The following is a 24,130-nucleotide window of genomic DNA, read 5'->3' on the forward strand; positions in this document are numbered from 1 at the left end:
AAAATCCCAAGTAAGACAACAACAAAACCCAAATTAAACCCAAAACCTAGTCCCCAAATACCCACCAAACCTTGGTATCAGGTTTGCCTTGGCATTATGTCAGTTGTTCAGCCACACTAACTGCAGAGAATGGGCTCTCCCTCTCCAAGCAGGTATCAATTGCAAAGAGCTTCTTGGGTTAGGGGTCAGCTTTTTTTTGTCCCACTTTCCCATCTCATGCTGGAATTTGTCTGTTTGCTGTGGTGCAGGTCTAGTGTGCGCTGCCAGCCTGTGAGCCTGTGTAGCAGCCCTTGGTGTTTGGAAGGCGCTGTTCCTTGGATTCATCCTCTGCGTCTGGCTCTTAGAATCTTTCCACCTCTTCTTCCTTTATAGATGTCTGGTGAGGAGGGGTTTGATTTAGACATTCCTTTTTGGACTTAGATAAGTACTCCAAACCCTGTCACTCCAGGCCGTCCAGCTGTGTGGGGCTCAGTGTTACTGTCCACTGCCCGAAGCTTCTCTGAGTTGAGCCAGTGTCCCCATCTGGCATTGCCTCTGTGGGTCCTAGAGACTGCCTCTGTGGGTCTGGCAGGAAGGAGGTAGAAAGGATGGAGATGAGCTAAAGAAAGGAACCAGGAGAACCCTAGGTCTGCCGCAGGAGGCTGTGAGGCGGGCTCCTCAAGAATGGACTTTTGACACTGGGTCAGTGTGCTCTACAGAGTGAGTTCCAGGAACCCAGGGCTATACAGGGAAACCTGTCTCAAAAAAATCAACCAACCAACCAACCAACCAACCAGACAAACTTAAAAGCAAAGGAGATGAAAATCCCAGCAGGAAATTTATATAGAACTATCCTTTGTAGTCTATAAATTGTTTTATTTCACTTTTTAAAAATATTATTTATTTAATGTACACTGCAGCTGCCTTCAGACACACCAGAAGAGGGCATCAGATCCCTTTACACATGGTTGTGAGCCACCATGTGGTTGAAATTGAACTCAGGACCTCTGAAAGAACAGTCAGTGCTTTTAACTGCTGAGCCATCTCTCTAGCCCTTATTTAACTCTGTTTAAGAAAGGGTCATGTTTTGTATCCCTGCCAGGCCTAGTACTCATGTACAGTCTAGCCTGGGCTCAAACTCACAAGATATCCTCCAGCCTCAGCCTCCCAAATACTGGCATGGGATTGAGCCATACTATACCAGGCTTACTATAAATAAACTCCTATTACTCATCCTGGCAATGGGATTTCTGTTATTCTGTGTAAGAGTGATTTATGATCCACATTATTGGTAGGGGATAAAAATTACACCTTTTTGGTTAGATTACCTAGGCTTTACCAAATATGTCTTAGTTCTCTTTCTTTTTTTTTTTTTTTTTTTTTTTTTTTTTTTTTTTTGGTTTTTCGAGACAGGGTTTCTCTGTATAGCCCTGGCTGTCCTGGAACTCATCACTCTGTAGATCAGGCTGGCCTCGAACTCAGAAATCCACCTGCCTCTGCCTCCCAAGTGCTGGGATTAAAGGCGTGCACCACCACTGCCTGGCTTTGAAGTATATTTTTATTTATTACTGTTCTAAGTTAAGAGGACAACTTTTGGAGTCAGGTTTTTTTGTTGTTGTTTTTCTGTGTAGCCCTGGCTGTCCTGAAATTCACTCTGTAGACTAGGCTGGCCTCAGAAATAAGCCTGCCTCTGCCTCCCAAGTGCTAGAATTAAAGGTGTGCGCCACCACTCCCCGGCTTTTTATGAAACAAACGGCTTTTTACGAAACAAACGTGTGGCGCTGACAGAAGCTAGAAGAGGCAGTCAGATTTCCTGGAACTGGAGTTACAGATGGTTGTGAGCTGCCGTGTGGGTGCTGGGAATTGAACTCACATATTCTGCAAGAGTAGCACGTGCTTTTAACCACTGAGCATTCTCCTCCACACTTCATTCCTTCCCTCTACCGTGGTGCTAGGGCTGGAACTCAGCTTACTAGGCTGTGTCATGGGCATTTCTACAAGCTGATATATTTGCCAACCTGTGACTTACAATTTTTCCACTTTCTCATTTAAAACAACCACACCAGAGGCCAGACTTTGCCAAGGATGATTTAGTTCTTTATGATAGTGAGTATCCAAAGAAGTTATTTTATTTAATTTTTTTTTCTGAGATAAGGTCTCTCTGGGTAGCCCTGGCTGTCCATGTAGACCAGCATTGCCTTGAACTCAAAGGTCTACCTGCCTCATCCTCCTGCATGCTGGGAATTAAGGTTTGTGCTACCAGGCTAGGGCCTTGTTGCCTTTGGCATTGACACACCACTTTGCTTTCTCCCTCCCTCCCTCCCTCCCTCCCTCCGCCCCCGTGTGTCTGTCTGTGGCTACAAAAGGAAAGGTTTGAAAATGATTTGTAATAATGAAAAGTGGTCTTAAACTATTTTTTATCCCTCTTCTGATTCTCTTGGCAACTTAATGTTTTCCTTTTGATGTGTCATTTTTAGAATATATTTTATTTGAATCTGCAAACTAAGCACACAATTTATGCTTATGAAACTTAATTTTTAAAAATTATTTAGTGTGTGTGTGTGTGTGTGTTCGTTCCCGTGCATTGCAGGTGTGTACTCCTGTAGTGCTGTGGAGGTCAGAGGTTAACTTCAGAGAGTCAGTACTTTTCCCTTTGTGGTACCCAGGAACTCAGGTATTCAAGGCTTGTGTGACAAATGGTCTTACCCAGTGAGCCATGTCTGGGCCTCATAAAAGACTTTTCTATGCTTTGAGAACATAGTCTCCGCCCTGCCCGCTCAGCATTTCCTGAAGCAGAGGCTGGTCTTGCCCTGTCCTGATTGTCCACAGAGTGTCGTGCCATACCCGCAGGAACATGACAGCCTTAGGTCTTTGCTTTAGGATATGAAAGCATGTAAGGAGGCCAGTCTGGAGTGACCTGTCTATTGGCTGTAGTTGTTAGTGTGTAAAAGTTTCAGACTCAGCTGCCAAGCTCGATGACTGGAGATCCACACTCAGGAGGACGTACATGGTGGAAGGAGAGAGCGATTGCCTACAATTGTCTTAGCTTTTCTGATACATTATCTTTTGTTTTGAATTTAACCTTTAACTGTGACCAGTTCCTTCTCTTCCCTCCCTCCCTTCCTCCCTCACTCCCGCCTGCCCACCCTCCCTCCATAGGTTCCCCTCCTCACATAACTGGACTTGAATCTGGAACCTCAGGCAAGCCAGGCGAGTGCTGTACCACTGCACCCAGCCCAGCCCTAGTTCCTTTCTGAAAACCAATAGCTTTTGTAAAGCTATTTCTTGTAAAGTACAAGAGAGCAAAGCTCTGAACAAGTCTTCTGTGATTTTTTTTTCCTATGACATGTTGTTCCTTATAATTTAACACATCGGTATCTTCAGATATTGATCTAAACATAAACTTTAATCTCTTTGATTCTATGGAGTATTTTCTGTTTTTTCCCCCCTTCTCAGACAAAATCTTGCTCTGTGGTTCAGGCTGGTTTAGAACTTGTGCCTTCTTACTGCAACCTACTGAGTGAGCACTTGTGTTACTGTCATGCTGGCACACCTGGACATGGGATAATGTGTGGTGTTGGCAGGGTCTCACCCTAGACTGGCCTTAGCTGAAGATGGCCTTCAACTTCTGATCCTCTTTGTACTTACCAAGTGCTGGGATTGCAGGTGTCATCACACCTGTTTTATTGTTATGCAGTATATGGTGGACTTGTGTGTGCTGTGTGCTGGCTGGTGCAGGCTTGTCTGGAGACAAGCTTGCACTGAGATGGTTTCTGCCTCTCATCACAGGGGTTACAATTGTAGGTAACTGTGCTCACCTGTAGGGTTTTTTTTTTATTATTATTATTATCACTTTACATTCTGATCGATGCCCCCTCCTCCCAGTCCTCCCTCACACAATCCCTCCCCCATTTCCCCTTCTCCTCTGAGGGAGAGAGACTCCTGTGTATCACCCCACCCTGGCACATCAAGACTTCAGGAAGAGTCTCAGGAGGCAGAGGACACAAGGCAGCTCAATTAGGGGAACGGGATCCACAGACAACAGATTTAGAAACAGCCTCTATTCCAGTTGTTGGGGGACCTCCAAGCTGCACATCTGTAGTCCAGCCCATGTACGCTCTTTGATTGGTCTCCCTTTTAGGGGATTCCCCAAGCACCCCCAGCTTTTGGCTGGACTTCAAGGGTCCAGATTAGTTGACTCTGGTCTTCCTATGCAGTTCCTATCCCTTTCAGGTCCCTCAGTCTTTTCCAACTTTTCCCCAATGGTTGGCTGTGGGTCTCTGCATGTCTTTCAGTCAGCTGGTGGGTGGAACCTCTCTCAGAGGACAGTTATCCTAGCCTCCTCTCTGCAAACAGGGTATCATTAATAGTGTCAGGGATTGGTGCTTGCCCATGGGATGGGTCTCAAGTTGTTACCAGCCATAGGTTGGCCATTCTCAGTTTCTGCTCCGTCTTTGTCCCTGCATTTCTTGTAGGCAGGACAGATTTTGGGTTGAAGGTTTTGTGGGTGAGTTGGTGTCCTTATCCACTGGGAGTCCTCCTACAGGAGGTGGCCACTTCAGGATCCATATCTCCCACTGCTAGGAGTCTCAGCTAGAGTCACCCTAATAGCTTTCCCCTATCCCAGGTCTCTGCAGCATCCTAGAGATTCTCTCCTTACCCCAGCCACTTATCAACTATCTTGGCCCTCTGGCCCTCTGGTCCTCTCTCCTTACACCTGATCCTGAACTCCCCCAACCGTCCCTCCATTCCCCATCCCCATCCCCTTTCCCACCCAGTTCCGTTCTTCCCTCTGTCTCCTAAGGCTATTTTATTCCCCCTTCTAAGTGAGATTCAAGCATCCTTACTTGGGCCTTCCTTATTGTTTAACTTCTTTGCATCTGTGGGGTATATCATGGGCATTCTGTACTTTATGGCTAATATCCAGTTATCAGTGAGTACATACCATGCCTGTCCTTTAGGTTTGTGTGTCCAGATTTTATGTGGGTTCTGGGTGTCTGAACTCAGCTCCTCACACTTGCACAGTCAGCACTTTGCACAGTAAGCACTTTGCAGGGTACTACTTTCCAGCTGCTCCAGACCAGTTTTTATGTCATGGTGGAGATCAAACCCACGTCTGTACACGCATGTGTGTGTGTGTGTGTGTGTCTGTGTGTGTGTGTGTGTGTGTTGGATGGTTAGTATTAATTGTCAAACTGAAATCACCTGTGTGATAGGACTCTAGGCATGCATGGAGGTGGGTTATCTTACATTAATTGTGGAAAAACCCATCTTAATTGTGGGCAGGACCATTCTGTGAGGTAAATTTTGGACTGTGTACAGTGAGAAAGTGAACTGAGCAGTGGGCTGCATTGATTTCTCTCTGCGGACTGGATGTGGTGACCAGCTGCTTCAAGCTCCTGCTGCTTTTACTTAGGGACTATACTCCTAAATTGTGGGTGGGTGAGTGGAGTGGGGTGGGATGGGGGTGCGAGTGCCTTCTGCACGTGCAGACTTCTCAGAAGTTGGATTTGCAGGTCTACAGAACTTCAGTTTGTTCTGGGTGCTGGGATCTATACCTTAATCCTTATTATTACCCTGCAAGTATTCCTAGGTGCTGAGTCACCTCTCTAGCCCAAGAGTATTTTATTGAAGCATCAGGAAAATAAGCTAGACAGGAGCAAGCATTTTACCATCTGAGTTATATCCCCCAGCTTGAATACACTTCTGAGTATGAAATTAGAGTAAAGGCTGTGTATCCCCTTGAATTAACATTCTCATAATCTATTATTTAAGTATTTTGGTTTGTATTTAAATCAGATAAGGAAGAAAAATTACCTGTCTTTCTTTCCCTGTCAATAAAAGTCTATCTTATACCATTTGTCTTTATTTGCCAAGTTAAAGTACACAATATAAAAGTCGGTGTAACTACCAAGTGCATGCATGTTGAGCATTAGTGCTGAAGACTACTCATGCATAGTCATTGTCTAGATCTCTTTCATTATTCCAAACCGAAGTCAGCAAAACAACAATTGTTTTTTGAATTGTACCCTTATTTTAGCTATTAAAGTTGTCTTCCAGTTTCTTTCATATTTAGGGAACAATTTATACATAATTTGCTTTTAATGGGGATACATACACTCAGCATCTTTCCCACATTAAGCAAGCATTCTACCACTGAGCCACACCCTCCCTTTTTATTTTTGACATTGCTAAAGACTGAGCAGTTTTCTTACCTGTTATTCCCTCATTTAGCAGCTCCTTCAGGATAATAGGATTTTGTAAAGAACAGACATTAAGAATAGAGTTAGAGCCAGGTGGTGGAGAGCCAGGTGGTGGTGGAGAGCCGGGTGGTGGTGGCGCATGCTAGCACTTGGGAGGCAGAGGCAGGCGGATTTCTGAGTTCGAGGCCAGACTGGTCTACAGAGTGAGTTCCAGGACAGCCAAGGCTACACAGAAAAACCCTGTCTCAGAAAACAAAACAAAACAAAAGAATAGAGTTAGGGATTGGTTTAAGTGTTGACTCTCCTTCTACTGAAGAATTGATCCTCATAAAAACATTTTCTCTTCTCTTTTTTTCTTTTCTACAAGAATATCTTTATAGCCCAGGACTCGAACTTACCACTTGCTGAGAATGACTTTGAACTTTTGATTTTCTTTTGCCTTCGCCCCCTAAGTGCAGAGAATTCAGGAGTGTGCTGTCACACCTGGTTTGTGGGTTGCTACCAAATGAACTACATTCTTACTTCAAAGTTTGTATGTGCATGTACACAGGTATATTTGTGGGTCCTTGTGCCTGTGTAGATAAGTGTGCAGCCCCAGGCCAGATGTCAGCCCCAGGTACCTTCCATTATTCTCTACCTATTAAAACATCTATTTAGTATTTATATGCGGGTGTGGTTGCATGCAAGCCACCATTCATGTGTGGAAGTCATCCTCTCCTCCTACCAACCACATGGTATATGAAGACCAAACTCAAGTTTGCAGACTTAAAGGTGGTAAGCACTTTTACCCACTGAGCCATTGCTACCTTAGTTTTAAGATGGTCTCTTATTGATTGTGAAGCTAATCAAGTACACTAGTTGGCCATTAAGTTCCACCTTCCTCTGCTGGCCCAGCTGTCCTTATATAGATAGACACATGCTTGTCTTTTTTTCTAGGGATCTGACTCAGCTCCTCATGCCTAAGGCACCTCCCCAGCCTTCTTTCCGTGGAGAATTGTAACCCAGGTTGCTATGAACTTGTGACAGTCTCTTTGCCTCTGCCTCCAGATTGCTGGGATTATACTCTTCGTCTATTTAAAAGACTTGGTCAAATATGTAAAGATTCTATAGATAACATTTGACATTATACTGTTTTGTAGAGATACATCAAAATCATTTTAAGTTGGCAACTTTTTCACTATAGGTCAGGATAGAGGGAAGAGTTTATGCCAGATGTACCAATATCTGGGGATGCGGGTTTTACATACTTGTAATTTTCTGGTGGAAAACAGGTTGGAAAACTGCACCACTCTTACATTTTGTTTGAATGGTAAATTTTTTAATAATTTCAAATGTTAAGTAATTATATCTAATACCTTTTGCTTTCCCCTAGGATTGGCAGCCACCATTTGCTTGTGATGTCGATAAACTTCATTTTACCCCACGTATCCAGAGGCTAAATGAACTGGAGGTATGTTCTGTTTGTGATCCAGAGGAGTACCCTTTGAAGATGAGTCTGCAACTGATGTTACAGTCTTAGTGAAATGAGAACATGGCCAATAATTGATAATCATGGCACAAAAAGCTGGCATTCAGGCAGGCCACTGTAGCAAACCAAATTTCATTAAAGATATTGACTTATGTCAGTCCCCTTTTGTCTGCTAAGTAATACATATGAGTTATTGTATCTTTAGATTATAATCAATGGAGTTTTAAGTTTTGAAATTAACTTTTGAGAAGAATGTAGTAGGTAGGAAAGGTTTTATATCCCTAATTTTCTCTTACACTTTAAAACTTACATTTAGACTGGGCAGTGGTGGTACACACCTTTAATTCTAGCACTTGGGAGGCAGAGGCAGGTGGATTTCTGAGTTTGAAGCCAGCCTGGTATATACTGAGTGAGTTCCAGGACAGCTAGGGCTACGCAGAGAAACCCTGTCTCGAAAAACCAAAAAACAAAAACAAAAAACCTTACATTTAATTTTTAATTTTCAAAAATTTTATTTCTGTCTATGGATGTTTTACCTGCATGTATATCTGCACCATATGCATGCCTAGTGCCCTTGGAGGTCAGAAGAGGGCATCACAGTCCCTGGGACTGAGTTACAAATGGTTGTGAGCAGCCATTTCTCTTAATCCAGACTTGATTTAATAACATACTTCCCCCAAAGAAGTATGGCCTCATCACACTTCATAGTGCACATAAAGTTTTTACTCTTTTATTTTAACGTTTTCTATGCTGTAGAAAGTGTTTTTTTTAAACGACTTATTTCTTTTTACTTTATATGCTTTGGTGTTTTCCCTGCATATATATTGAAAAACCTGAAGCTGAAGTAGTTATTGAGTTACTGACAGGTGTGAGCTGCCATGTGGTTGCTGGGAATCGAACTTGGGTCCTCTGGAAGAGCAGCCAGTGCTCTTTAACCACCAAGCAATCAATCTCTCTAGCGTACGGAAGTTTTTTTTTTTTTTTTTCCGAGACAAGGTTTCTCTGTATAGCCCTGGCTGTCCTGGAACTCACTCTGTAGACCAGGCTGGCCTCAAACTCAGAAATCAGCCTACCTCTGCCTCCCGAGTGCTGGGATTAAAGGCGTGTGCCAACACCGCCCGGCTCTCGTACAGTTTTAAAGTACAGGGTAGAAGGGTTAGAGAAATGGTTTAACTGTCAGGAGCATTTCATGTTCTTGCAGAGGACTCTGGTTCAGTTTCAGAGAATCTGGATGCTTTCTGTGTCCTTCAGTCATTTGGCATGCATGTTGTATACATATATACATGCAAACATAACATTCATACACATAAAATAAATATAAAATTAGTAAAAGCTAGAAAATACTAGGTTTTTGATAACAGTATATGTCAGTGTTTTACAAATTCCTTTTTTATTTTTATTTTATTTATTTATTTCTTGAGACATGTAGCCTAGGCTGGCATGAAATTTCCTGTATAGTGTATAGCCTAGGCTGGCATGAAATTTGCTGTATAGTGTATAGCCTAGGCTGGCATGAAATTTCCTCTATAGTGTATAGCCTAGTCCAGCTTCTAAACTGAGGCCATCCTCCTGCCTTCAGTCTGTAAGTGCTGGGATTACAAGTAAGAAGTATCACCTCTGGTTTAATGTGTGCTGCTGATGAAATCCCAGGCTTTTATATGGAAGGAAGCACCTCTGCCGGTGGGGCTCCATTTCTTTTTTCTTTTTTAAAGATTCATTTATTTATTTTTTGTATATGAGTACACTACCATTGCTCTCTTCAGACACACCAGAAGAGGGCATTGGAATCTGTTGCAGGTGGTTGTGAGCCACCATGTGGTTGCTGGGAATTGAACTCAGGACCTCTGGAAGAGCAATTAGTACTCTTAACTGCTGAGCCATCTCTTTAGCCCCTTGAGCCCCTCATTTCTGTCCCTTAAGCATTTTAACCTATTTTCAAATTTGCAGTTGAATGTCAAGGTAGTAGGTATTATCCAGATGTGGTGCCAGCTTTAATCCTAGCATGAAGAAGCAGGAGGATGTATAGAGAAGCTGGATCATTGTAGTGAATTCTGGGCCAACTGGGGCAGGTAGTGAGTCCCTCCCTATCTTGGGGAAAAAAATAACAGCCATTGGGATTGCCATTGGGAATTGAATATGGATGAAACTTTCAAATTGCCCCCTTTATGTGTGTGTTATAAGAGGAATACACACACACACACATATACACATATACATAACATATATATGTGTGTATATATGTATATATGTGTGTGTTTATATATACATATATAAAGTGTATATATATATATATATATATATATATATATATATAAAGTAGAAGTTAATTTTGTTCTTAGTCTTAAGAGTGAAAAAGTAACATGGGTCTTAAAGCAAGACTGCGTCGAGTGCGGTGCTGTGCCATGCTAGCTGTGTGAGCCCCCAACCCCCAATGACCTGTTCACAGCCACAGGGTAAACACTAGGTGAGATTAAAATGCATTTCTTTGCCATTTAGGCCCAAACACGTGTAAAATTGAATTTCCTGGACCAGATTGCAAAGTATTGGGAGCTCCAAGGAAGCACTCTGAAGATTCCACACGTGGAGAGGAAGATCTTAGACTTGTTCCAGCTAAATAAGGCAAGTGCGGGGCAGCTGTCTTCTAACTCTTTTTTTTAACAACCTTAGAAAAAAGCTGCTTGTTTGAAATAGGTCAAATGAGGTTTTTTGTTGTTATTAAGCTTACTGAGTATCAGAGCTTTACCTAGTAGTTTGTAAGCTTTGCTTTATAGAAGATTTGTTATAGTTTATCTTTCATTTAAATGTTTCAACACTGCAAAGGGTCCTTCCCATTTTAGTTTAAATAAGGAAGAACCTAAAGCCTCAGGAGTTGAAAAGACTTAGGCTGGACAGCTGAGCCACAGTTCAGTCCTGGGTTCCACATCATTTTCCCAGACATGATGACATACTTGCTGCCTTTTTTTTAAAATAGTTGTTTTTTTTTTTTAAGGGTAACAAGGTAAGACCAAATATGGGGGCCTGTGCTTTTAATTCAGATGTCATTGTTAGTTTGTCTTCTTTGGGGAGCGAAAGGGGCTTTGAGAGCAGCATGAATCTGGACCAACCTCAATGTAAGAAGAGCTGCTCTTTTTACTTTCACCTGGTAGTTTGTTTTATCTCCGTGTGTTTTGTTTATTTTCTTTCTTTTGGCCTGGGAAATAAAAAACAAAAAACAAAGCAACTATAACAAAAGTATAACTGGGAGTTTTGTTTGTTTTGATTTTAGAATCTTACCTAAGTGTGAGGGAATTAGCGGTAAATTTCTTCTTTCTAATTTTTATTTATTTTTTGCTGTTAACAGTTAGTTGCAGAAGAAGGTGGGTTTGCAGTTGTTTGCAAGGATAGAAAATGGACCAAAATTGCCACCAAGATGGGTTTTGCTCCTGGCAAAGCCGTGGGCTCACATATCAGGGGACATTATGAGCGAATACTCAATCCATACAATTTGTTCCTATCTGGAGACAGTCTGAGGGTAAGTATTGGAGCTGCTTTCTCCTATTTTATTTAGCTGGTAATTTATTGGTACATTGTCTTTGTGATGAATGAGACAGTCTTAAGTTTAGAAAACATTGTTTTTTTTTTTTTGTTTTTTTTTTTTTGAGACAGGGTTTCTCTATGTAGACTTGGCTGTCCTGGCACTCACTTTGTAGACCAGGCTGGCCTTGAACTCAGAAATCCGCCTGCCTCTGCCTCCCAAGTGCTGGGATTAAAGGCGTGCGCCACCACCGCCCGGCTCTAGAAAACATTGTTAAATGATTATTTTTTGAGGAAAAATCTCTTAGGCCTTTGGTTTGGGGAGCAACTGTATTTAAAGGTTTGGTATTAGAATGAATAAGATTATAAAGGAAATATCTTTTTACTGTCAAATACAGCTAAAATCTGTATTTACTTCACTATAGAATGAATACTTTATTTAAAGCATCCCTCCTTGGTTGGCACATGAAAGTGTAATCTGGGAATTAAGTGGCCTAACATTTGTCTACTGAGATTTCCAAGGAAGTTGTCAGATAGGATATTTAATAAAGGGAAGTACCTTGCTCTCCCAGTTCCTGTCTGCAAGCTTCTTTGGTTTCAGGCAAATGCTCTAAAAGTTAGCCCATATTTTTCAAGGCACTGGTAGAAAGTGTCTTAATCCATTTGCATCCTTTGAGATACTCTAAATACTACATTTCTGTGCTGTGGGAAGATTGACAATACAGTTTCTCAGGTCAAAAAAACCATTAAAATTGTACCCAAATACTATAAACTGGCAACACTATATAATGCTAAATCCTAGATCATAGCGTTTTTTTGTTTTCTTTTGATTCCTTCTTGAACACCTTTTTTATTTGCATACTGGTTATCAAACTGAAGCTCTCCCTTATGCCAGGCTCTACCACTGTCTGTATCACCCAGTCTTCCAAATTGGAATGTTTGTGTGGCCCTGGCTGCCCTGTAATTTGTCATTTAAGATAGGCTGGCCATAGCTGGTCAGTGGTGGCACATGCCTTTAATCCCAGCACTTGGGAGGCAGAGACGGGCAGATTTCTGAGTTCAAGGCCAGCCTGGTCTACAGAGTGAGTTCCTAGACAGCCAGAGAAACCCTGTCTCGTAAAACCAAAGATAGGATGGCCATGAACACACAAGTGATGCCTGTCTCTGTCTCCTACGTGATGAGTGTAGGTGTGTGCCTACCACTCTTGGCTTTGTATGTTTGGACAGGGTCTTATGTAGCACAGACTGGCCTCAACTTGTTGTATATCCTGATGACCTCGAAATTCTACTCATTTTGCTTCTCCTTCCCTTGTGATGGGATCACAGCCTGCACCAGCACCATGCTCAGTTCATACAAAAGACCCGGGGCTTTTGTACATTAGTCAAGTACTTTGCCAATAGGCCCACACCCACATACCTCTCCCCCTCTATAAAAATGTATGTAATGTTTAGTAAGCCATGGATGACGTAACTCATTTGTGACAGTGTTTTGCTGTATGAGTTATTGTGAGTTTATAGTCCATTATGGCAGGGAAGCATGGTATCAGAAGCGTGATGAAGAGGCGCTCTTGTGTCTGCAGGCAGGAGGCAGAGAGAACTAAACACTCCTGCTTATTTTGCTCTTTCTCTATGCGTTGTGGTATCGCAGTTTGTGGAATGTTGTACCCACAATTATTGTAGCTCTTTCCACCTTAATTAATCTAGACAAGTCCTTATGGGTTAGTATGTAGCTTGTCTCCTTAGGTGATTCTAAATCCTGTCAAAGTGACTTTATTAGCCATCATAGTGTGTATCCTGGGCTGCCCTTGAACATGTGATTCTTCTGCCTCAGCCTCCTAAGTGTTGGATTATAATTGTGGACCACATACTAGACTTTGGTCTCTGTTTTATAGTTACACCCTATAAGCATTTAGTTGCCTTTATAAAACTTCTCTTTTTGAATTCTTCTATCTATAGAGATTATAGTAAGGAAAGCAAAGATCTTTCCTAATTTATGAGTTATAGCCTTTTAAAAACTTAAATCAGTTGCCTACAGAGCCAGTATAGTTTTAAAACAAATGAAGAAACAAACAAAAAACCACTTGGTAGCTACTATGTTTAATCCTAGAACACTGGAAGTTTTATAAAGCCCAGGCTTATATAGTAAGGTCCATTCTCAAGCAAATAAAGGGTAGGAATTATTATGTTGAGACTTACTATATGAGACTTACTATGTTCTAAGCACTGGTACATTTTCCTTGTAGAAAGTTTTAAAAGGGGCTGAGGATGTAGCTCTGTTGGTAGAGTGCCTGCCTGCTGTGCACAGGGCCCTGGATTTAACCTCTAGCACTTCACAGACTGGTTATGGTGATATACTTCTATAATACCAGGGACACAAAAGGCAGAGGCAGGCAGATCCAGGGTTATTGTTGGTTACACAGTGAACTCAAGGCCAAGCTGAGCTACAAGAGACTGTCTGAACTGTGTACTGGCATAATGGAACACAGGCTTACTCTTGCATCACCATGCTTTCTGAATGTCCTGAAGGAGGACAGCGGTCTCTGTGGGATGAGGCGATTATCCCACATGAGGTGTGATGATCTCTTTGCAAGAAGAAGTTAAAGTCCATATTAGTAAGTAATAACCAGTGTATTAGGTTTGAGTTTTGAATTATTGTTTGGAACAAAAGATAGATTTCTTTATATATTCTAAAATGTTGCTAAGATTGGTGTCTGCCCAGTGTGTCTAAAGGTCTTACAGAGTAATGAATATAGATGTTAGAACCAGTAAGACCAATGGAAATAGACACTAAATTTGTGAATTAGGTCATTCCTATTTGCCTAGTCCCATATAATTTTAAGCACAAATAAATTCCTATATTTTTTGTTATACAAAGTTCATAGAGTGTATAAAAAGTATCAGCATTTTCTCCAGCGAGGCCCCAACTACTAAAGGCCATGAAACCTCCCAAAACAGTGCTGTCAGTGGGGGACCAAGTATTACAAACATCAGAACCTATGGGGACATTTTTATGTCTACCACTAGATAAATAATTTTCCAGTTTTGCAACAGTCTCTATGAAGGTTGGCTGGCCTGGCACTCCTGGAACTTTCTAGACTTGGTTGGCCACTTGTCTCTGCCTCTCAACTGCTGGGATTAAAGATGTGCATCACTATGCCCTGCAAAGAACTAATTTTCTGTGGAGTACTTATTACTCTGTGTCATAGTCAGAGGACCTACTTTCTCAAGTCAGGTGGAGTACTTATTACTCTTTGTCACATAGTCAGAGGACCTATTTTCTCAAGTCAGGATTTTTTTTAAATTTATTTATTTTATGTATATGAGTACACTGTAGCTGTACAGATTGTTGTGATCCACTATGTGGTTGCTGGGATTTGAACTCAGGACCTTCGGAAGAGCTGTCAGTGCTCTTAACTGCTGAGCCATCTCTCTAGCACAAGTCAGGATATTTTTTATTGTAGTATTTACTACTAGTCATATCAGAATCGACAGGATTGTATATTCATGAAGTAATTCATTTTGCTTTTTATGTTTGAGATAATTTCTTACCTTATAGCCCAGGGTCAGCTTCCTGAGTGCTTGGATTAGAAACATGCACTACCATTCCTGGCCTGCCATGGCTTTTTAAAACCTGAGGAGATAGGTACTTGAATAAATATAAATTAAAAATCATCTTTCTGACAGTTTAGGATCAAATTTTAAAAAGAGAAGAAAGCAAAAGGAAACTATTTAAAAAAATTCAAGGTACGAAAAAGATTAGATAAGCTGTGTTCATGATTGCTATTTTTAGATTTGATTTTATTGTTCTTTAGATTTATTTTAAGATTTATTTATCTTATGTACTTTATGAGCACTGTAGTTGTCTTCAGATACACCAGGAGAGGACATCAGATCCCATTGCAGATGGTTTTGAGCCACCATGTGGTTGCTGGGATTTGAACTCAGGACCTCTGGAAGAGCAGCTAGTGCTCTTAACCGCTGAGCCATCTCTCCACCTCCCATTCTTTAGATTTAAAAAAAAAATGTTAACTATATAAATAATCATAAGGGAAAGAAAATTCATTGGTACAACTGTTTTCTTTTTAGTGTCTTCAGAAGCCTAACCTGGCCTCAGACACAAAGGACAAGGAGTACAAACCCCATGACATTCCCCAGAGGCAGTCTGTGCAGCCCGCAGAAACCTGTCCCCCGGCCCGCCGAGCAAAGCGCATGAGAGCAGAGGTGAGAATTCGATTAGATTGCCGAGAACTTCTTTTTTTTTTTTTTTTTTCTCGAGACAGGGTTTCTCTGTATAGCCCTGGCTGTCTGAGAACTTCTTGAGTTTAGTGCTAATGGCTCTTCATCCCTGACTTTCTCTTGAATGTAAGTGCTTTGTAGTTTTGAGCCTTGGTAATCTCATAAGGGAATACATCACACTGAATGGTTGTCTACAAAAGGGAAAGAAGGAATGGAAGAGCTGCTTCTGGGTTGCCTGAAAGATGCTTAGTTGTTACCAGTCAAAACCAGAAAAAGTATTGTCATTCTTGTGCTCCTATTCAGGCAGACAGAATAAGTATGGAATCAGGAATGTATGTACTGTGAGTGTTGAAAGGCTACCAAGATGAGTTGCTTGATCTTTGACAAATGGTTTTTACCTAATGTAGAATTTAGAGATTCCATATTTTTCAATAAAAAAGTAATCATTGATTATTTAAAATCCATAGACATGTTTAAAACTCATTAATCTAAAACCTAATATTTATTTTTTTGAGCATATTGTTTTGACTTTGTTTACACTCACTGTATAGCCCAAGGTAGCGTTGAATTTCCTATGATCCTCTTTCCTCAGCCTTCCAGTTGCTAGGAACACAGGTGTGTCCCACAGTGTGTGACTTATTCTGGACCTTTATAAGTGGAAGATGTTCCCTAGTGCTGTGGATGCCTGAGGTTTGCATTGATGATACCAAATGTAATGGCCACAGACAAAATAGTTATGTCTGTGAACACATGGGTAAATTCATAAATAGTCCTACTAATAACACTTCAATGTTAGAGACCACAAAGTGGTTTTATCAATAAATATCATTCTAAGGAGCCAGAGGGTTGAGCTTGTCTCATTTGTCCTCAGTGAGAATGAAAGTGTTTTACAGTTTTGTGTTGTTAGATATATAACTTACTCTTGAAATTTAAAATTATTATTTTTATGTATTTTGATTGAATTGAATGTCTGTGTGCCATATGAGTATATAGTCCCCATGGATCCCAGGAGAGAGTGTAAGATTCCCTGGGACTACAGTTAAAGATAATTGTTAGCAGACACGTGCTTGCTGGGAATCAAACCCAGGTTCTCTGGAAGAGAATCCAATACTTCACTTCTTCAGCCCCAGAGGTACAATTTATAATAACAGTAATTAAAATAATAATGAAGCTGGAGAGGTGAGTAGTTGTCTTACAGAGGATGTGAGTTTGATTCCTAGCACGTCATTTGGCAGCTCACAATGCTGTATCTCCAGCTCCAGGGAAGCTGATGCCCTTTTCTGATCAGTGAGGGGACCTACTCATCCATGGGCATATAGAAACCCTGCCACAGACGCAGAAATAAAAATAATATCTTTTGATTTTATTTAGAAACAACAAGAAAAGCCTGGTGTGGTGGTACAGGCCTTTAATCCTAGCACCCAGGAAGCAGAGGCAAGCAGATCTGAGTTTGAGGCCAGCATGGTCAACATAGCAAGGTCCAAGCTAGCCCAAGACACCCTGTCTTTTAAAGAAAAAAGTTATTGAAGATTGTGGAAGCCAGATTTCCACAAGTACTGATAGACCTTTGAAGAGTTTGGCAAAATTTTAGATTTTAGAATTAATGAAAATGTGATGTTTTGAGTTTAGTAATAATTAAAGCAAAGTTTCTCGAGAAAACTTGTTATGTCCATTTTGTGTGGCAGTACAGCTTATAAATTGATCCAGATTCTCTATTTTTTCCCTTAAACTTATGTTATTGGAGAATACTCTTTTAGTTTGTAATTTTTAAAATGTGATCTCCTAAGAAAAGAACAAAGTGTCTTTTGAATTACTAAGTAATAACAGAAAGAATCTGAGAATATTCATGACTATGACAATTTTTTTAGGCTATGAATATTAAAATTGAGCCAGAAGAAGCAACAGAAGCCAGGACTCATAATCTGAGACGCCGAATGGGTTGTGCAACTCCAAAATGGGAAAATGGTAAGGAATTTTACATTAATGAGAAAGAAAAAGTAAATGATGATAGCAATTGTTATTTCTTGGTCACTTGGTAGGGTTTGAGAAATATTAATATATTGTCTTTATTCTTGCTATTAACAGGTTGTAGGACAAAAATGAAAAATGCAATACAGTTGCAACTAGCTGCTTCTTTAAAATTTAGTTTAATAGATCCACCTCGAAGGTGATTTGAAAAGTATATAGGCTCCTTTTTATTTCAGACCAGGCAGAAACTGATAACCCTTGCGTGTGTTGCCATTGTCCCTGTTTTTCTCTATCCATTCTCTCTTCTTTTCTTTTCTTACTGTGTATTCTTGTTGTCTCCCAAGTGTTGACAGTATTGGCATGTGCCAACATGCCTGGCAAGAGGTAGAAAGTAAGTACTACATATACTATGAGCACAGAGGTATCTGCTAATGCAGTAGTAAATGAGGTAGGTCTTCATGTGTTAGTGCAAGGGCAGTGTGGTGTAGTGGGGAGTGAACCGTTGTCTCATTCCTGGCTCAACCACTAACTAGTTCTAAGACTACAGAGAAAATTCTTAACTTCTTTGAGGATCATGTTCTTTGAGGTAGTTTTGTTATGAATGAGTCACATGAACCAGGGGATCCTTTTAGATAAGCGAGAGACAGTGTATAATGTGGTAGAGATTCAGCTAGTGAGGTGGTGGTATCCCTGTCATTAGCAACAGAAACATAACATGTCTTGTTTTTTTTTTTTTTTCCATTTTTCTTTGAGATATATATTTTTCAGTATGTAGCTTTTACTGTTCTGGAACTCACAGGCCTCACTCCCACCCCACCCCAGTGTTGGGATTAAATGTATATGCCACTGGAGCCCTGGCTGTCCTGGAGCTCACTCTGTAGACCAGGCTGGCCAAGAACTCAGAAATCCACCTGCCTCTGCCTCCCAAGTGCTGGGATTAGAGGTGTGCTCCACCACTGCCCGGCTGACATGTCTTCTTAATTAAAGAAGACTTTAGCTCCTGCTTTAAAAGACTTACATTATTTATAATCGTACTCACATCCTAAAATTTAATAGAGTTATTCTGTATTTTATCAATTGGTATTGAGCTCTTGTATCTAGTAATGCTAAGTGTTAATAAAATGAAAAATAAACGTGGAATTGCGTATGTGTTTAGTTGTTTGGAGGGGAGGAAGAGGATGAGGTGAGACAGGAAGCAGAGATAAGCAGAGTGCATACAGAAAGAACTAACTTTGGATTGCTTCCTTCAGAGAAAGAAATGAAAAGTATAATCAAGCAAGAACCAACTGAGAAGAAAGACTGTGAAAGTGAGAAGGACAAGCCCAAGAGCCGGGCTAAGAAAACCGCCACTGCTGTGAGTTGACACTGCCTGTCCTGGCTCTCCATGTTCTTGTTTTCCTCCCTTAATTACCCTAACAGGACATGTCCCTATTCTAGTCCCAGCCTCCTGAGCTGTCCATCCTTCCTCTTTTTCTTCCTCTTGCACATACTAGGCAAGCACTCCGCTGTGATCTACCTGTGCAGCTCTGGAAAATGAGCAGAGTTTTTTTTTGCTGTTGTTTTGTTTTCTATTTTTAAACAAGTCCTTGGTGGTTGAATCCCTAGCGTATTCCTTTTCCTTACACACCGCTGTACCACCCCCTGTCTTCCTCATAACACCACTGATAACACCATTACCTATAAGCATTTGCTTATGTACATTACTTAGTATCAACAAAGGAAAGCTATTTTAACGGCTGTTTAGTCAATTTAGAAGTAAGGAGGTACCTGATTCTAGTAGGCATCATCAATGACTTTCCCCGTGGTTCATTCAGTTTGTACTGAATAGTTATGAGATGTTCCTAGCCCATCTGTGGATGAGCTGAAGGGTAGATAAAACTCAAACTGACAGTTTGCACCTCTTTAAGTAGCCAGGGAGAGAAGGAACAGGAGTGAGCACTGGAGGATTGAACTCATTTGGAACAGATTTAACTGGTGAGACTTGCTGTTAGTTGACATCTCAGCTTCCTGTTAGCAGGTTGTATATCAGATGGAGGAGTTGGGGAACCACCATAAGATAGGGTCACCGACTCCATAGCATAAATAAGTCTTTTACAGTTCTACAGAATATAAACTCAAGGTATTGGCAGGGTTGGTTTCTCCTGAGGGCACTCCCTGTCTCCTCCTGATTGGATATGTGTGTGTGCATGACAATTCATCCCATACATAATTAATAACTATGCTTTATTTCTTCACTCTCTCTCTGGGGTTGTATAAGGAAGAAACAGGTTCATGTAGCTGACCTGGGCCTTGAACTCATGATCCCACTTTTTGCCTCTGCCTTCCAAGTACTGGGATTTCAAGTTTGTACCACTACTAGCTGAGGGTGCTAAGCTCAACTCTAGAATTGAGTCCAAAGTGGTAGGATTTTGTTTTTCTGTTGGTTTGTTTTTGAGACAGTTTCTCTGTGTAGCCCTGGCTGTACTGGATTTCTCTCTGTAGACCAGGCTGACCTCAAACTCAGAAATGCATTTGCCTCTGTTGCTTTGTTTTCCTTTTTTTCTTTCTTTCTTTTTTGGTTTTTCGAGTCAGGGTTTCTCTGTATAGTCCTGGCTGTCCTGGAACTCACTCTGTAGACCAGGTTGGCCTCGAACTCAAAAATCCTCCTGCCTCTGTCTCCCAAGTGCTGGCATTAAAGGCGTGTGCCACCACTGCCTGATTTGTTTTGTTGTTTGATTTACTTTTCTGTGGTGAGGTTCTTCTGAATCTTTATTTAGCATTAAAGTTGTAGATCTCCACCATAGTTTCCTAGCATCTGCCACTACACCTGCCTCCAGAATATTTGCTTAATGTAGTAATTGTTTGGCTAATAATTTATTGTTATGAGGATTATCTTTTTATGATTTATTTATTATATATACAGTGTTCTGCCTGCTTGCATGTATGCCTGCACACTAGAAGAGGGCACTAGATCTCATTGTATTTAGTTGTGAACCACCATGTGGTTGAACTCAGGACCTCTGGAAGAGCAGCCAGCACTCTTAACCTCTGAGCCATCCCCTCTCTCCAGCCATGATGATGATGATGATGATGATGATGATGATGATGATTTATTTTATTTATATGAGTACACTGTAGCTATCTTCAGACACATCAGAAGAGGTCATCAGATCCCATTACAGATGGTTGTGAGCCACCATGTGGTTGCTGGGAATTGAACTCAGGACCTCTGGAAGAGCAGCCAGTGCTCTTAACCACTGAGCTATCTCTCTAGCCCCGGTATTTTTTTTTTCCTTTAAACTATGTATGGGCTGCAGAGATGGATTATTATTAGGTAAAGACACTTAATGCCAAACTTGATGGTCAGACTTCAATCTCTGGAATTCTTGTAAAAGGAGAGACTTCTGACCTTTACATTTTGCCATGGAAACACAAACACAAAAATGTGTACATTTAAAAAATTATATTTGTATATACATATAATATATATATATACATATATATATATTTTCATTCATGTTTTTATGTGGGGTGGTTCATGCATGACATTTGCCTAGCTTTCCTAGCACTGTGAAAACCTGTGTGCTGCTAGCTGCCTTTGATCCCAGTACTTAAAGCTGGAGTCAGGATCAGAAGTTAGAGATCATACCCAAGTAAGCGATTAAGAGGCTGCCTGCTCACCTGCAGACCCTGTCAGAACAAGAGAAAACAAAGTGAAGAAAGACTCACAAGAGCAAGTAACAGTTCACACTCTTCATGGTTGCTCTGTCTGTCTTCATCACTGTAGGTGGACCTGTATGTGTGCCTCTTATGTGGCAGCGGCAATGATGAGGACCGGCTTCTCCTGTGTGACGGCTGTGACGACAGTTACCACACCTTCTGCCTGGTTCCCCCTCTCCATGACGTTCCCAAGGGAGACTGGAGGTGTCCTAAGTGTTTGGCTCAAGTAAGGATTAATGACTGAGAGGGGGAGCTACTTTGGGAGCATTTGCCTTGCCTGTGGGCTTTAGATTCATTGATCATAGTCAAGTCCAGGAACAAAGCAAGGCTTGGCAGTGAGTGGGCAGGAGCCCTCCCCAGTTCCTCAGTATAATTACATTCCTCTAGTCATCAACTGTCCTCACTGTATACATGTCCTTTAGATAATTACATTCCTTTAGACATCAGCAGTCATTTTAAAAGTGTATGCTCTTTGGAGGAATTTATGAGCACCTCAAAACTTGGATGATTTCACAAGACATAGTAACCATTGTTAACGTCTTAGTGTGTATTCATGCGGATATTGTTTTCCTTTTCTTGCTCCATGTGTGTGTGTCTGTATGTCTGTATGTATTGGGTTGAGGGATCTTTGAATCTGTCACTGTGCATGTGTATATGAGTTCATCTGTGAGAGGGTCTCTGATCCTGATGCACATTCATTTGGGGACAGCTGACTGGCCAAGGTGCTTCGGGTCTCTCCCTATCTCTATTACCCCTGCCCATGAAGCACTAGCGGCCCCACTTTGAGTTCTTAGATCAAACTCAGGCCTCAATGCTTCTGTGGCAGGTACTTTATTGAGTTATCTTCCTGGCTCCAGACATTTTTTTTTTCTGTTTTACATGAAAATTGGACAATTAGACATTTTAGAAATTTACTTTTTTATCCTAAGTATTTTCAGTGTGGTGTATATAGTGCTATATTAATATAGTGTAGCAAAATTTGCTGTTTCCTATGTAAGGAAGTGCTCAGTCTTTGGAATATTCAAATTGGGTTATAATACTAAGAAGGGTTTTTAGGTTTTCTGTATAGCTATAGTGTAACATGAGATGACCGTACAAGGACATGTTATTAGACATGGGAGCCGGAAAGGTTCCATGGTGTTAGTTAATATTAGCATTTAAATGTTTAAGTACATAACACCTATATAGGAGATGACCTTGTTAAATGGTTTGGATATGCAAACCTATTTGTCCATTATGTCAGAGAGTTTTATAATTCGTCTGTAACCTCTTCGTGTTTTGGTTTTTCCTTTTGATAGCATTATTTGGTTATTATTAAATGCTTCCTTTCTGTGAGCTATATGATTTCCTTCTATTTTTATTTTGAATAGATTTCAAGTTGATTTTATAGTTTAAACTCTTGAACATTATTCCCCTTGTTTTCAGTACTGAAGACATTTGATCATGAAAATAAATGAAGGTTAAAAAATTGTATTTGTTAAAATGTATTTTATTCGTACCACTGGAATAATCTCATTCTTCAGACATTTGATTTTTCTCATTTGACCTACCAGGATGAAAAAAATTTTAAAAATCTTAAAAATAAAATTTTGCTTTTGTGACTATTGATGAGGTTTGTCACTTTAAAGTGCCACCTGGAAAACAGCTCTTCCTCTCCCCGTGCAGGAGTGCAGTAAGCCGCAAGAAGCGTTTGGCTTTGAACAAGCAGCAAGGGACTATACACTTCGTACGTTTGGGGAAATGGCAGATGCATTCAAATCTGATTACTTCAACATGCCAGTCCATGTATGTAGATTGACTTAGACCGTAATCATTTTTTGTTACTATTTGCTTATATGTGTGTTGTGGGTGCTTAGGCAAAACTGAAGATGTAGAAATCAAAGACAGCGAGTACAAGTTGGTTCTTTCCTAGGGGTTGGACTCAAGGCATCTGGTCATCTGTGATTTAAGGCTTATTTTTTGTTACTTTTGAGATCAGACATCATTTACGTAGGTCCAGGCAGCCTGGAATTCACTCTGTAAACCAAGCCAGTCTATATACAACTTAAGGGGCACTACCATACCTGGACTAATTACACCTTTTATTTGCTTGCTTGTTTTTTGTTTTAAATGAGGTAGCTAGTGAGGAAAAAGAGTTAACATGGACGGTGTAGACAGTTTCTCTGCAACTCCATTACTGGACAATGAAAAGCTCCATTTTAATGACAGCATACACCAATAGGAAAGTTCTACAGTTCTTGTAGTCCAGCAGTTGCAACTTTAAGACAATATCACAAAATTGGTGGAGAGATTGCTATGCACCAAGTAATGTAGTGTGTGCTGTATCTTGAGGACACGTTTGTTATAGTCTGTTGACTAATCATTAGATTGTAAATTTTACAGTAAGATTCTGTTGTTAGGCTGGGCAGTGGTGGTGGTGCACGCCTTTAATCCCAGCACTTGGAAGGCAGAGGCAGGCGGATTTCTCAGTTTGAGGCCAACCTGGTCTACAGAGTGAGTTCTAGGACAGCCAGGGCTACACAGAGAAACCCTGTCTTGAAAAACAAACAAAGATTCTATTGTTACTTGTTTGTTTAAAAACATAAGCAGTATCAATATTCTATCAAATAATTCAAAATAAATGGTTCTCAGCATAATTCTAGATATTTAAGATGTGATTTTTCTCATGTGTGCCATAGCGAACAGCTCTCATACATGAGATTACTGAGGTTCGATGAGAGTTTTGATCCCTAGGGAATTCAAGAAATACATATTCCTTTATGCCATGGATATCAGCTTTTTTAATGCATATTTCACTTGAAATATTTTTATGTTTTGTTTTGTTTGATGAATAGCCCTAGGTGGCCTGGAAATCAATATGTATATAGACTAGGCTGTCTCAAACTTGGAGTGACCTCCTGCCTCTTGTTTTCTTTTTTCTTTCTTTTTTTTTTTTTTTTTTTTTTTTGTGTGTGTGTGTGTGTTTTTTTTTTTTAAGATTTATTTATTATATGTAAGTACACTGTAGCTGTTTTCAGATACCCCAGAAGAGGGAATCAGATCCCATTACAGATGGTTGTAAGCC

The 24,130-nt window shown here is 40.6% G+C and overlaps 1 protein-coding gene across 6 annotated transcripts in view; it reads left to right on the forward strand.

Moving 5' to 3' along the window:
• Kdm5b (lysine demethylase 5B) overlaps window positions 1–24,130 on the forward strand; it is a 78,136-nt gene that overhangs the window by 22,551 nt on the left and 31,455 nt on the right. For all 6 annotated transcript variants that reach the window (XM_031383343.1, XM_031383332.1, XM_031383319.1 and 3 more), the window contains 8 exons: window positions 7,555–7,632; window positions 10,147–10,269; window positions 10,991–11,161; window positions 15,250–15,384; window positions 17,268–17,364; window positions 18,618–18,721; window positions 21,134–21,292; window positions 22,732–22,851. In XM_031383343.1, coding sequence (XP_031239203.1) covers window positions 11,060–11,161; window positions 15,250–15,384; window positions 17,268–17,364; window positions 18,618–18,721; window positions 21,134–21,292; window positions 22,732–22,851 — 717 coding nt within the window. In that variant the 5' untranslated portion in view covers window positions 7,555–7,632; window positions 10,147–10,269; window positions 10,991–11,059. The remainder of the gene's footprint in view (window positions 1–7,554; window positions 7,633–10,146; window positions 10,270–10,990; window positions 11,162–15,249; window positions 15,385–17,267; window positions 17,365–18,617; window positions 18,722–21,133; window positions 21,293–22,731; window positions 22,852–24,130) is intronic.

This window comes from Mastomys coucha, unplaced genomic scaffold, assembly GCF_008632895.1.
Source record: "Mastomys coucha isolate ucsf_1 unplaced genomic scaffold, UCSF_Mcou_1 pScaffold1, whole genome shotgun sequence".
Classification (NCBI taxonomy): Eukaryota; Metazoa; Chordata; class Mammalia; order Rodentia; family Muridae; genus Mastomys; species Mastomys coucha.